The following is a 15628-nucleotide window of genomic DNA, read 5'->3' on the forward strand; positions in this document are numbered from 1 at the left end:
TACAGCATTAAATTAGGACAAAAGCCAAGCCGAATCTTCGAAGTTAAAGGAGGAAAAATGTTGCCTCAGAGGTGAACAACTGAGTCCTGCAACAGTTAGCTTGGAACCTTTCTTATGCTCCGTGCCTTTTAGCACCAACAAATTTAGCTGTGAACTCTTAACTCTGCTACATGCTGCATAACATACCACAGAGTTCTGTTCAAGAGGACGTAGGAGTATTGCAATATAACATAATTTCTCTAAATCAACTATATTCTGATGAGCTTATTTCAGTTTGGTTTTCTAGTCTCCTAGAGAAACATTGTGCATCTCCCCTAAATCTACAACTTCCAGCATGAGGAGATGGTTCTTTGTTGTTTTTCTGTCCACACTGTGTTAGCCATGAATAGCATGTCTGATTTTGTGTGATTAATCAATCCAACTGCAACAGAGCTCTGCTCAGAGCACAATATTAAAGGGCAGTAATTATGAAAACACATTCTTCTTTGAAACAGAGACACTGACTGCTTCTTATTAAATCTAAATCCAAGTTATCTATCTAAACTGGGACCCGATGTAAGTGGGTATGACCAGGATTTTGCCATGGCAGCTGTGTGTGTCTGGAAGCTGCTGTTACGCAGCACTGAGTACATGCCTGCACAAATAACGTTGCACGTTAGAGTTACACTACACTTAGGTTGATCAGCTTACAAGTTACTTTCAGATCAGCATAAAATCTACGGAGTTTGCAAGCAATAAATTGGGTTCCAAACCAAAGTGACCACAGATTCCTTTCCTACAGGAGTGAAAAACTCAGCCAAAAGCAAGTTTAGCTCTTTGTCGCTGCTTGACGATTTCTGGTAGGCAAGCTTTATTCCACAGCCTCCAGCTCAGAAGAGTCCCATCGCTGGTTTTCAACCACTTCCACCGGCCAAGAATGAGAAGGCCAGAAGTCACATCAGGACACCAGAGTAGGGTCAAAAAAGAAGCAGCAGATGACGGCCATATGACAAGACTGCACAAGGACTGGAAAAAAGTAAAAACCAGCAAGAGCCACAAGGAAAGTGTAGGAGGAGACTTGGAAGTTACGAGGTGGAGACTGTAGAAAATAAGAAATTGGCATAAGTCTGCTAGAGGGGCAGAGAAAAAAAATACCACATTATCACACCATTTCTTTTCTCGATATTCATCTCATTACTGGCTGAAGAACTGGAACTTCAGGAAACTAAGTCAAGTGCAAGTGCCCTCTTCTGCCCATTCTTAATCAAAAACAAAAAAACAAACACAGAAAAACCCTAAATACACACACACAAACCTCCTCCATGGTTCTAGAAGCAGCAGCAAGTTTTAGAGGGATGTTTCTATGACTCTGTGAAGGCAAGACAGACTATGTATTTTGACTACATAAAGACCCCAAGTCCAATCTTTGGAATTCTTGTGGAAAGGTGTTGTGTGGTCAGGACTAGATAGAAAGATAGACTCATAGAACACATATGGTTGGAAGAGACCTTTTAAAGTCATCTAGTCCAACCCCTCTGCAGTGAGCAGGGACATCTTCAACCAGGTCAGGTTGCTCAGAGCCCCACCAAGCCTGACCTTGAATATGCCCAGGGATGGAGCCTCCATCACTGTTCTGGGCAATCTGTTCCAGTACCTTGATGACAAGCACGGTCTCATGCTTGTCATGGTTAGTCCCCTTGCCCCAAGTAGTCACACGCTTTGCAGTTTGCCTTAACAGCAGGGGAAGAGACAGCATTTGATTAACATGGTGCTCGATAACCAGGAAGGTTAGCGCCCTGGGTACATTTCTTCAGCCTTGGCATGACTCACTTTCCGTAGCCAACTTCCAATCAGAGGCTTGGAGCAGTAACCAGCATGGAATTCAGTCACACCAGCTCAGGCTACGATTGAGAGGAAGGTCAGAGCAACAGCAGCAGGAGATACAGTAGCACACACGCTGGGCAAAGACTACAGAATAGCTGGAGACTTAACTCTCAATTTAATACACCAAGGTTAAACAAAGTGCATGGATACTGTTCTGTGGTTGAATAAAGCCAGCCAGAACCAGACTGCTGAAAGAAAGAAAGAAAAATAAAGTCCAGGCAGGAAGAAAAAAGCTCAGACTAAGCTTCCACATGAATATCCTCTTCTTACCCTTCACAAAAATCTCTTTTTTTTTTTTATTCCCAAACTCACCACCCATCTTCTTTTGGCTGTACACTGTTTTAAGGATAACTGTTTACATGCTTCAGTTAACATATATTTTCTACATGACTGGACGTGAGGAATTACCTAAACAAAAAAACCAATCTTTGAAACAGATACAGAAATGAAACAAAGGAATGCTTTTTTTGGGAAGTAATCTCATAAACATCACAGAAACCTTCTTTAAATAACAAGCGCAAAAATAAAGAATCAAGGAGAGCTGCACACGCTTACTGATTTAAAAGTAACTTCAGCAAAAATTTCCTAATTCTTGAAATGAAAAACCCAGCTGAGATTAGCAGATTTACAACACATATATAAAAAAAAAGACAGCTATTTGCAATGGCAGTACTTCCAAAACTTAGAAACCATATCTGTGCACATCATCTCCACTCAGCATTACTGTTTCAGGGTACATGACAATATGCCATTTGGTAGATTTCACAAGATGTCAAAACACTTTAGGATTCTGAATGAGCCTAGGAAACTTCACGTTTCATACAACATTTTCATTAGCACTGTATCCCTGCATTTGTCCAGAAGACTCTAAAGCTTTTACACCGGTTCCCCAGATACTGTACAGTGTGCCAAAAACCTACCAAATACCAAGCCAATCTCCCTAACCTAGCTTCCAGCAGGATCACAGAATCACAGCATGTTCGGGGTTGGAAGGAACCTCTAGAGATCATCTAGTCCAGCCCCCCTGCCAGAGGAGGATCCCCTAGGGCAGCCACACAGGAACTCATCCAGGCGGGTTTTGAAAGTCTCCAGGGAAGGAGACTCCACAACCTTTCTGGGCAGCCTGTGCCAGTGCTCCGTCACCCTCACAGTGAAGAAGTTTCTCCTCATGTTTAGGCGGAACTTTCTGTGTTCTAACTTAAACTCATTATTTCTTGTTCTATTCCTGGGCACAACTGAGAAGACACTGTCTCCTTCCTCTTGACACCCACCCCTCAGATATTTATAACATGGAGCTAGACTGGTTATTATATCTTACTTGTGTCGAGATATTAAGAGTTGATTTCTTGCCTGGCCTCTCCTCACAGAATGCATGAGACGCTTTAATTCATGTAACCGGCACTACAGGGTTTACCTTTCAACCCAAAGACAGTGTTCTTGCATTCACCCTGGACACCAGTTTAATTCTGTAAGAAGTATGCCATCTACTGATGCACTATTTACTACATCATTCCTCAAGCGCCTTCACACAGCCATTGACCAAGACCAGTCTTAGCTGTGTTAGCTGCAAAGAAAAATAATATTCCATGAATTTGTAAGAAATGACAGTGCTTCCAGAGCCAGTGAAATGTGTTTTATTTTAAGCCACTGCTAAAACAAGGACAAATTTAGTGCAACTTGGAGTTCATAATCTGAAAACTGAGTATTTTTAAATTACTAAAATGGCAAAACTCGTCACCATCACACAGTACAAGACCTTCATATTCATTGAGTACAATTACATAAACATTTATATTTAAACTGCTTTTGGTATACAATTGCATCACTAACTGGGCTGTGAATTACTGTAACACTGCACAAATAAGCGGCAGTCCCAGCAAATTATAATAACTTTTAGTATTAAATACTATTCAGACATTAGAACAGAACAGAGGCCCTCTAAAACTACAACTCCAGCTATACAACAGGAATGTACAAAGATGGTACAAAATAAAGTGACTACAGTGGCTGGGCTCTGTACTTGCCTCTTCAGAGCTCAAGTACAGTAAATGCTTGACAGTAGTGACTCTTGCTGAAAAGCCAAATTTCTTACACCAAAATCATTCCTGAATCTTGTCTTTCTCTTCACTAATCAACTGCGTAAAACTAGGGGGTTTCACGCTCATGACTTGGTTTCCTACTTACTGTGTTCCCATCTCCAACGATATGTGGCTCTTGATAGAAAAGGTCCCAGACAAAGTTACACTAGAAAATGCAACATTTAAAATCTGATACCATTTTTGAGAGACCTAACTAGTCTCGGAATGTGGGTTGCTGGGTTTTGTTTGTTAAGTAGTTAAGAAAAAACGAAAAATCAATTTGCAAGAAATTTCCCCTTTAAGTTTTAATTAGCTTTCTTTGCTTAAGTGCTCACTGAGTAAAAAAATTCTCTTTATTACTGAAAAGAAAATTCATATATGGAGGCCAAAAAATAAAGAATTAGACTAGTCAAGAAGATGGCCAAAATCCTCAGAAGTTTCTATCTGCTACTTTTAACACATCTATGTGAGAGACTAACATAAAAACTCTTCACACAGAACTAATGTCATAGAAGTATCTGCATAGAAAAAGCTTCAGTAAGAAATGCGGCAATTTAAATTTAGTTGGCAAGCTTCGGGAAACCTTGCTGAAAAATTATGTACGACATTATGCTCAGATACCCACCCTGCCCTCCTACTAGAAGTTACCAGCTCTACAGTACTTGACAAAAGGGAACATATATTTGCACCTCAACAATTTCACAGCAGGCTCTCACCTCTTCACATCAAATTAAAACTTGATAAAGGCAGCTATGAAGTCAGACTGTATGAAGGGGCTCCTTGGGTCTGAATTTTCTTCCTTAGGCACTAAGACCTGGCCAATATTGGTAATTTTGTCCATTGTTTGCAGCAAGGTATTTCCAGAACAGATTTTTGCAGAACGCTGGTGCTCAGTCCTACTGTTTCCCACACATACAAGTGGGAAAAAGAGCTATCCTGGAACAGGAGGAATCCTCAATATAATCTCTGAAACTACTAACATAGACAAGGGGTTTCTTTCATAAATATTTCAATGGTCTGAACACAGTAGTAAGTACAAGTTATGCGTAGGTGGACAATACCGATTATGGACTGGAATAAACATACCATGTGCACAGTATCACAAAGCACAGCACAGCTATTTTGACTTTCACCTCAAAGTCTTTTAATGCTGACATTTACTTGAACGTTCATTAGTTGAATTTCACTATACATGTCTGTGTTCTTTCGATCTCCTTTCAAAAGAGGAATGAAGCAAAGAGGGTTGCATCTTTGGATTTCTCAGGCGTTTTCCAGAAGCCAACCAACCAAAGGCTTATTTAGACCTTGCTCTCCATCAGACACCTTCTCTAGCATTTCACAGTATTTCAGCACTGCTTGCAAGAGGTCTCCAACTTTCCAATCTCTTTCTCGCAGTCTTCTGGAAAGCTAAAGGAGAGACAAGGAAACACAAAACAAAATATTTTGACCGGCACATCCTGATTAACATTCAAAGAAGTTGTTCTCAAAACATTAGCTCATAAAAAGATCAGTTGTAATGAGTTAATCCGTTATTCCCACATTTATAAAAACAAAAACTTCCGCAAGAATTGGGCACTTTTCTTTAGGGTAGTTTTCACAAATTTTTCTTCCGGAATGACATTTTCAAATGATGTGGTACCACAGGTATGAGGGCTGTGGTTCATCAAGACTGCAGAAAACAGGAAATTCTGAACACAAGATTAAGACATCTGCCACCCCTCCCATGCCAATAATGCACATACGAAAAGACAAAACTCAGTCTTAATAAAAGGATGTGGATTTTCCTTTCACAGCATATAGTGTGGTTTGGGTGGCACGGATGTTGCCCTCAATGAAAATAGTGTCTTCTGAGTTGGGAAATTATAACATCTTAGAGAAGAGGAAAAGGTGAGGGTTAAGTTAAACTACTACTTGGGAGCAGGCACCAGTGTAGCTGAAAATATATTTTTTTTTTGCGCAGGGTCTAGGCAAAAAATCTTCCTTTGCTTATGTGTCGAGCTCAGCTATATACGGAAGGCAGTTTACCCTAAGGTAAGGATGAATTTGTCAGTTTGTGCAAGAGTAAAAAAAAAATCTTCTATTAGAAAAAAAAAAAATCAACACCCACACAAACAAACTTTATTCTCTCTAGTTTTTTGGACATCTATCGATGATGCATGTAGTAAATACAATTTAGACAATTAGCCTGCTTATTCTTTGGAACTGCAGAATTTTATTGTCTTTTTATAAAGACCTATCACGACATTCTATACTTGAAGTTTAAAACCAAACATTAATAACATTCAGCTACAAAATTAAAAATTCATAATGCTTCTTCTGTAAGACCTGTCAGACTGCCATAAGAAACTAATAAAAAATGAAAAGGAAGTCAGTCTCTCTCTGCTTCTTCACCTAGGTGATGTTCCAACTGCAACAAGGCAAGTGATGGAACTGCTAGAAAGAATATGGGCAGAAAAACATGTATAAAACAATTAGCTTCTTGAGCAAACAATTAACCTGAACGAGCAAAAAAAGATCCTCTCTAATCCTGAGCACAATATATCCTGAACACTGAAGCTTTTTCAGTGAAAAAGAATATCTCTTTTCTACATAAAAAGAGGCTGAAACACGTAGTTCTTTCTATGCATCTTAAAAACGAGCACATAAAGTAAGAGTTTTATAATCTACAACACACAACTTTGTAAATGGTGTTTGTTAGTTTATAAAAGAATGATGATTTTCCTTAAGTCAGAGGAAAGCTTGGCTAATGTCCAAAGACCTACTTCAGCAAATACAGTATAAAAATTCTCTCCAAAGAGGATAATAGCATTGGCACCTGACTTCACTAATCTTTCTATTTTAATTTAAAGTTCAGTCCCACTACTTCTTTAGTTGACAGATCTGTTTGTTACTGTTAGACAAGCAAAATATTGGAGCTTACTGAAAACAGACACCAGGAATCCTAAAACAGCTAGATAAGGCTTGATTAAAAACTGAACACATATGTGGGTTTTTTAATTTTTTTGCATATCCACACTTTCAGGCTTCTCAAAGAAGTCAAGTGCTGTCTATTCTAATTTACTGGTTTCTTGTTCTAGCTCCTAACAAATGTATTTTGTTCCATAAATACATATTTAACTTCTTTCTGCCTTGCTAAGCATGGCACGTATCCTTAAGGAAGAGTTCATACTCAGGTGCAGCAAGTAACACTTTGCCTGGTACACACTATTTTCATCTTTTGTACAGCCACATCCCATCAGCAGCTCATTACCCTGCTGAGATCGGCTAACATGAGCCTTTCCCTCCTTCCAAAACCCATCAACTGCTTAGACTGAAAATTACTGTTTTCAATGTCATCTAAAGCCCAGGTTAATTCCCCATGTTCCTGAGAAAACTTAGCAAAGTACGTGTGAGATGAACAAAACCCCAGAGCTGGCACAGAGTGGTATCCAGAGGTGCTGTTGGTTTTCTGCTGGGCTGCAGTGCCCTCTGGAGGTGCTTGTCTAGCTTTACAAGTGACGGAACGGAGAATGACTAATTCAAATTTGGGGTCAGAAACCCTTCCAATTGGGAAACGGGATGGAATTAAAAACAGGTAAGCCTTCCTTACAGGAATTCAATTCAGGAATTCAATTCAGGATTTCATTTTAACATAACTCCATTTGGAGAACTAAAAATTAATCTCTAAAACTAAGTAAATCAATTCATTATTGTAACTTTTTCAGGACTGCACGACTACTATCTGCCTGACAGTCTTATATTTTCTATTAAGCTGTCAATTCAGTATCAATTTATGACTGAAGTGTCAAGTAGAAAAAATATTATTTTTCAGGAGTCCATATTTTCCAGAGCGCTCTTCTCAGTATATTCTCTTATGAAGGTGGCCAGACTGGTGTTCAGGTCCACAGCCATCTAGTCATATCTTTCCTGTGTGTCTCCAGGCATTGGCTCATCGCAAATTTGAAATCTACTAAGTCAGAGTTGGCAGAAGAATTAGTGACTGAAGGAAAATATGAAAAAAAAGAGGCACCTGCCATCTATGTTTTTTCATACATGTTATGTTGCAGTGTAAGATACAGGTCTCTCTCTCACATACGTACACATATGCCAACGGCATCCTGGCCTGTATTAGAAATAGTGTGACCTGCAGGAGTAGGGAGGTCATTGTGCCCCTGTACACAGCACTGGTGAGGCCTCACCTCGAGTACTGTGTCCAGTTCTGGGCACCTCAGTACAAGAGAGATATCGAGGTGCTGGAGCGGGTGCAGAGGAGGGCAACGAAGCTGGTGAAGGGACTGGAGAACAGATCGTATGAGGACCGTTTGAAGGAGTTAGGTCTGTTTAGTTTGAGGAAGAGAAAGCTGAGGGGAGACCTCATCACTCTCTACAACTACTTGAAAGGACATTGTGGAGAGGTTGGTGCTGGTCTCTTTTCTTGGGTAATTAGTGGCAGAACTAGAGGGAATGGCTTCAAGCTTAAACAAGGTAGGTTTAGACTAGACACTAGGAAGAAGTTCTTCACGGAAAGAGTTGCAGGATATTGGAACAGGCTGGCCCGGGGGGGGGGTGAGGCGGCATCCCTGGATGTGTTTAAGCATCGCTTGGATGTGGTGTTGTGTGATATGGTCTAGGGGTGACCTTGTAGTGTAGGGTCAATGGTTGGACTTGATGATCCCAAGGGTCTTTTCCAACCTGGATGATTCTGTGATTCTGTGTGTGAGATTACTGTTAACACTTGTGGGTCCTACCACTATTCTGCCTGATTATTTGCAACACCACAATTCACGTACAACAAGCATGAAATAGATTGATAGGTCTTCAAAAGATGGCAAAAACTACTCACGAGATCATAATGATTGTAATCACTACACCCAACTCATTCACATCAAAAGAACTTCAGAGAACGCTGTGCCAGGCATGTGAGGACAGAGAAAGTGAAGTATTTTCTTCTTCATGTTAAGATACTTATAAACCGTAACGAGGAAGGAACATATGAATATAAGGATTAAACCCAGTAGTTTCAAATAAAACCAGAAATAGATAAAAGTATTCTCAAACTGCCTTCTCGTTTGTGAAAGCCCACTCGCATCAGAACTAATGTACAACAAAACATATTTCTCAAGTAATTCTAAATGAAAACATGTCAACTTCCAGAAAAAGAGCACAGGGGATGCTCTTTTGGGATTTACCCAAAAAATACTTCTCAATTTTCTGTGTTATTTTAAATCAGAATGCAAGACTTCATACTCTTGAGATTGAATACATCCACCGCACAGTTACATGGGCATAAGAAAAACAAAACTAGCCGCCTTTTTCTGGGCTAGAAAGTGAGAAGCCACTCTTAGGAAAATTCTAGGTACCTTTCTTAACATAAGCATAGAGTAATGAAGTGTCACAGGTGCACATCTCCATCAAAGTTTGGGAGTCTATTTTGTCATATCAACCTCTACTTCTCAGTCACTCCTGACGATTTGAGCTTTTAAAGCACCAAGCTGAAGACTCAAATTTCAGAATGGAGAGCAAGCTCTTCCTTCCTTAATATATGCTGATATATACATGAAGTTTTTTGTCAGGACCTTAACTGTTACAAACATACCAACAGTACCACGTTAGTTAATGCTTTTTCACATGTTATCAGGTTACAAAATAAAAATCTTTGATAATCTATCATTCATAGCAACCTCATCATTAGAGACAATGCCTACATATCTGTTAAAAGTTAGCCTTTCAGTAGCCAGATTATGTTAAAGTAATTCCTTGGTAGCAGATTTAGTAAGTTGAATGTAATCAATGCCACATTATCATGTGCATTTTGTGTAGCCACAAAGGAATTATTTTTATATTTTTTATAGGTGGAAGAAGCTTCTCTTATATGTTTGTGATGGAAATACTCAGACCAGTACACACCCCAAAATTTCGACCCTTCCCTTAAAGAAGCAAATTCCTCAAGCCTAATTCTTTAAAGTTTCACCTTCTCTTTGGTCACGTATTACATTCGATCTAAAAAACCAAAATAATGGGACTAAAAAATGAAACAATCCTATTGATTGTTAATAGCTTTTCTAACAGAATCACAGAATCACAGAATGCATTGTGCTGGAAGGGACCTTTGAAGGTCATCTTGTCCAACATTCCTGCAGTTCAACTGAGGATAAGTTGGCTCAGAAAGCAAATAGCTTTGGTTGCAGCTGCTTACAGAATAAAAGCATACTTGATGTTTAATTAGAATATTAACTTTTTCCTGGTAATAAATTGTGCATTTGTTAGCAAGAAAACCTGAGGCAAAACATATTAAGTTAGAAATTAATTTGGAAGACCAAGTTCTCCATGAGATTCAACCTACAGATGAATTCTAAGTAAGAAATTATAAACCCCATATTTTTGACTAACCAAAAATGCTGTAACTCTATCCTATTTTGAGTAAAACAAGGAAAACAACTCATGAAACAAGTTCACTCAGCTTTGTTCAGTACTGTTTTATGTATAGTACATGTGCAGGCTAAACAGGCTGTTCCACTTTTTAAATAATAAATTTTGCTTAACAGCAAACACGTCATTAATAAGTGTCAAATAAAACAGCAGTAGCAGCTGGGGTGTCATCACAGGCAGAAATGAAGCAAATCCTTCCCCTTCCCCACAACCCCTCAAGCCCAAATACTTACAAAGACAAATTCCCTTGCAGCAGCATCATAAAAGTGAAGATCAGACACCTCTGCTTCAGAAGCTGCCAGCCACTGGAGTGCTGCTCTGAGCTGGGGGTCCACTAGATTTGGTTCTAGGTCAATATTCATCACTGCCAAAGTCTTTCGTATTTGCTCCAAACCTAGCATGAAAAATAAAATCATCAAATATATACCTTCAAAATGTTTCATAAAAGCCTCTGTAATTCACTGTTTAGACTGTATGATCTTAAGAACTTCAATTTAGCAAACAGAGATAATATAAAAAGAAAAAAATCACACTGGTCTGAAGTGTTTCCTTACTTTCATATAAGGAAGCACTGTTTATCCCATTTAGGACTGCATGCAAGCATGGCTGAGTATTAGAAGACATCTAAACTTTAATGGATATTCCAAATGATGAGGAATTTAACACAGCCTTTCGTAAACTGAACAGCAACGGCTCTCACATTGCCCATCAGTCATTTCCATTTGCAGCTGCTATTTTTAGCTCTCCCTTCACCTACTAAGTTTTCAAAAAGAATTTCAAATTCTAAAAATTAACACAGTATTGACAGAGCAGGTGTAACCCAGAGGAACTACAGTATTTTCGTCTTCTGTTCCCGTGCTTAATTTCAGTATCCAGCTATCCCAGAAATCCTTTGTCACACTCTCAGAACCAACTAAGCACACATGTAGTGTTCTCCAAGCTGTTCTTGGTCTCTACTTTGAGAGTACTTGCCTTAATTCTCTAGAAACAAGGAACATATTTGCAATAAAAACATATGTTCATGCACAGTTTACCTCTATCTCACTATTTTTCCAATCAAACTCATGTAAATTGAGGTACATAAGGCACTCATTCCTAACTGGAATTAACTAGCGGAACTGTTAACAAAGTGTGCTTTTAGAATCATACAATCATTTTTAGAATCATTTAGAATTATTTTTAGAATCATTCTGGTGGATGATATCACAGAATCATTTTTAGAAACATTTTGGTGGATAATATTTGTTTAGGAACTCAAAAATCTTTATAGGAGAAAGAACAAATTATTTAAAAAAAACCAAAAAAAACCCCACACTGCACTTAGTGGATGGAAAGCATTGTGCTCATGTTATCACTAGGAAACTTTGATGTGTTTTTTGGTTTTATAAAACAGATGTACAGTTGGTAATAGCAAGGCTTTGTTTCAAATTCTTTGGTGAACAAGGCACAGTCAGCTTAGAAAAAGCCAGACATTTCCAGCTATGGCATGAAGAGAATTTCCAAATGCACAAGACTAAGTAAAGAGGCTTCCTACCTAGAATACTATTGAAGTAGTCCTACAATATAAGTAACAGAAAGTCTTTTCAAAATAATAGTGTGATGGTGAAGAAATGAAACTGGAAAGTTGAGCCCAAAAGAAAGCACTAGTATATTGTCAACCTACATAAAACCTACAGAGCAGAAAATACTTTAATTATTGAGTGAAATTGAGTATTTAGTTTAATTTAATTTCCTTACAGTCAGATCTGATTTAAAAAAACCAAAGAGATGTAGTTCATTTCCATACATTCTTCCAGGGGCTTAAAAAAAAGCAAAAAAAAAAAAAAAAAGAAATAATCACGCATCTTCCTGCTTACATCAAAACTACCTGAAGGTGGGCAACATGGCTTAATATCCTCTCTGTATTTCGTCTTCAGAATATACTAAACACAAAGAAAAGCTCTGTTACATCTTGCTCTAACATCAGCTCATCTTTAAATCAGCCTCATACACTGGATATTCAGGCTGCTCTCATTTGAGTTAACAACCTTTGGCTGGAATCAGTACAGAGATCATATATGAACCAGAAAGCTGCACCACGATTCTAGATAGACCCTATTTTATATTTGTATTTCGAAAAAAAGTGACCATAGCAAATTTATCAAATTCAAGTTTTTTCATTTTTCGTTGTTTCTCGTGACTCCTCTCCCGCAGTTAACGTGGCCAGTTGGAATAAGTTCTTCAGTACCTCTAGCACAACCACGCAGATGCATTGAAATTACTCTTTATCAAATATTTTACAAAGAGGCCACTCTATGCATATAAATTTACACTTTCAACGAGCTGATCGGAGTTCACTGCCTTACATTATTAAGTACATGGGTGAGCATCAGACACTAGCATTTCCCAAAGACTGTAAATTTCAGCGCATTAAGAGGTGTATGTAGGGTATTAATCTAAGAATATATGCTGATGACTGACGATAATCATGATCTGTTATGATGAACAGGGATAACACGGTTGTCACCTTGTTTTGCAGACTACAGAAGCAAAGAATTTACAAAATAATTCATGTAGATGGCACAGGTCGAGAACAGCAGCAGATGCTGGAATTGACATTACCTTCTAGAGCATCCTTGGAGTCTTCATCTTTATCTTCTGTTCCATCGCTGTTTTTTAAATATAAATCAAAAATGTTAATACAGTCCAATATATGCACAATAAATGTAGTCAATTCTGAGACTGCAATGAAGAGGAAGGACAGGAAGATCATAAAAGAATTAAGAAGTGATCATGAAAAGAAGCTTTGCTTCTCACACCATTTCATGTTGGAAACATTTATCATCAACTTCACATGATTTGCTCTTAGTGAAAGAAGGGAGAAGAGAGAAACAAGAGAAGGGTGTTAAAAAGAAGGATTGTAATATGAAGACATTTTAAAATAAGAAAACTTACTGATTTTAACTAAGGAGGACAGTTTAGTTTTGCTTCATATGTGAAAAGGTTGAGCCATCTTATGTCACAGGTATGAACAGCTATAGGTTATTCAAAGCTGTAAGTCACAATTGTTCTACAAAAATCAATTACGAAGCAACTTTTAAAATTTCCACAAGCTAAAGGAAAAAACAGAAATCCTGTAGGAAGCAAGCTCTAGTTTGCACGAGAAAGTAAATCTAAAGACTTGTAAAACTGCAAGCAAGGACATGCACAAAAGGGACCTTTCTTTTTGCAAGCAGAACACATTCAGAAGTTTTGCACAGCAAAATTTAACCACTCAGTATGGATTAATTAATGAAAAAATCATATCGTGATTAAGTGAAAAGAGTGTGAATAATGTATCAGCATAAAAAATGCACTGTATTTTTATTTTCCAAAATGATGATTTCATGCATTAATTATGAGGAACCCATCTGGTTTATATTTCTCAACTCAACTAACCTGTCTGATGTTGGAAAGGATAAATTCTCCTCATACATATCCCCTTCTAAACCAAGACTGCTCCAGCTACTGCTGTTACCATTACTGCCAGGAGAAGAAGAGAACACAGCTGAACTAGAGAAGTACAACAGCTCAAACTAGAACCTTCAGTTTTCCTTAGAGCTGTTTTCTCAAGACATTTAATCCAAGGGCACTGAAATTTCCTCAACAGGTTTGCTGGAACAGAGTACAAACACGATTGTCAGTGCTATTCAGAGCAGCAACAAACGCAATGATGGGAAACCGCAAAGCTTCAGTACACAGGTAGAAGTATTCATTTGTACTCATTAATCTTCCAGATCAAGCTGGGGGTGCTTGGAAAGCAAGCAGTAATTCTGTCCTCAAGTCTAAGCACACTGCTCGTTATTTATATGAGCTCAATGATTTCAATATGATTACTCATAGGAATATGGATTGCAGCTATAATATTTGCTTAAGGACTAGCTAAGAGTTCATAAAATTGTACACTGTGAAGACGACTGCATGAATAAAATCTTTCCATCTCATTCCAAACATCCAGTAACAGCCTCCAACAGCCTGATAAGAAAGAAGTTCTAGAAAAAATAATTTTTTCTTAAATTCTGAATATTGTTCTACAAGCTCATCTTTTAAAAATAAGGGGGTTTAGAGATAAGTGAAAACAGTATTAAAAAGCTTACTTCACTCACAGTTCATAAACATACTGCATTTATTCCATGACTACATTCAAGCCAATGCAAAGAACTGGAAAAAAAAAATGAGCATGTCCTTACACTGGTACATTTTATGCATTCAAATTAGCAGAGTTTGTTAAGCTTGTGCTTATGTACAAGATTGAGCTACTGGTATGATCAAATCTGTTCCCCAACTTTCACACCTCCTCGAGTGCATGTCTGGAAGCCTTCCAAGAACCATCGTTCTTTGAGAAAGCTAGACTGCCTACTATTGACAGTACAAGGCATGAAGTAATTCCAGAGAACAACTGCTGCAAGAAGCTTTCTTCACTTAATTTTGTGTGACTGGAAAGCTCTTCTTTTCTACTCATTTCACTCAAGGCAAATTGTAAAATTTAAAACCACAAATAGTGGAAAGAAACATTTAATGAGACAGACATTTTCCAAGAGTCTGCCAGTAACAGTATCACCTATCATTGTCCTTTGCTCTCCGGTATGCCTGCGTGGATCTTAACTTCAAAGCAGTAACAGCAGGCTAGCAAACCTGCAATATGAACAAACCCTAAAAGGAGAAAAAAATGAATTAAAAAGTTGGAGGTGCTCCATTAGGCACACTGTTGCTTGTTTAGACTACATGTGCAAAAAACGATCAAACACTTCAACAATTATGGAAAAAAGAAAGATAAAAAGGAAATTAAAGAACAGGAGTTTCCAAAGAGATCAACTTAATCTGCACAGAGATTGTAACCCTGGCCTTAAGTACATTTCTTCAACTACTGTGTAAGACTGTTACAGTACATATGAAATATTAAATTTGGGTTCAACTACATGTCTAAAAAAAATACTTAATACGGTCTACTGATACCAATACTTTGCACTCAGACTCTTTCACTGAAAGTTACAGAAGTAAAAGCTGCCTCAGTTCTCAGACTAAAGGAAAAAGTATTTGCAATCTAACAGAATGACCACATGCATACTACTATTCTGTTTTGGTAAGAAAAGCATATATTTTACACAGGTCAAACCTGGTCTGAAGTAATCACATATCTTGAACCATATGATTACAATGCATAGCAATGTATGTGACTCTTTTGCACTGTGACCTTTATTTTAAGATGCCAAATTAACAGTCTTGAAACTAAAGTCCTGCAACCACAGAACAAAAAATAA

At 38.0% G+C, this 15628-nt stretch overlaps 1 protein-coding gene across 1 annotated transcript in view; it reads right to left on the reverse strand.

Annotated features, from left to right (window-relative positions):
- Positions 1-5201: 5201 nt before the first annotated feature.
- AKAP11 (A kinase (PRKA) anchor protein 11) overlaps positions 5202-15628 on the reverse strand; it is a 33383-nt gene continuing 22956 nt past the window's right edge. The window contains exons 8-11 of the mRNA XM_009870745.1: positions 13767-13850; positions 12951-12997; positions 10583-10743; positions 5202-5348 (exon numbers count right to left, since the gene is read on the reverse strand). Coding sequence (XP_009869047.1) covers positions 5202-5348; positions 10583-10743; positions 12951-12997; positions 13767-13850 — 439 coding nt within the window. The remainder of the gene's footprint in view (positions 5349-10582; positions 10744-12950; positions 12998-13766; positions 13851-15628) is intronic.

This window comes from Apaloderma vittatum, unplaced genomic scaffold (assembly GCF_000703405.1).
Source record: "Apaloderma vittatum isolate BGI_N311 unplaced genomic scaffold, ASM70340v1 scaffold296, whole genome shotgun sequence".
Lineage (NCBI taxonomy): Eukaryota > Metazoa > Chordata > Aves > Trogoniformes > Trogonidae > Apaloderma > Apaloderma vittatum.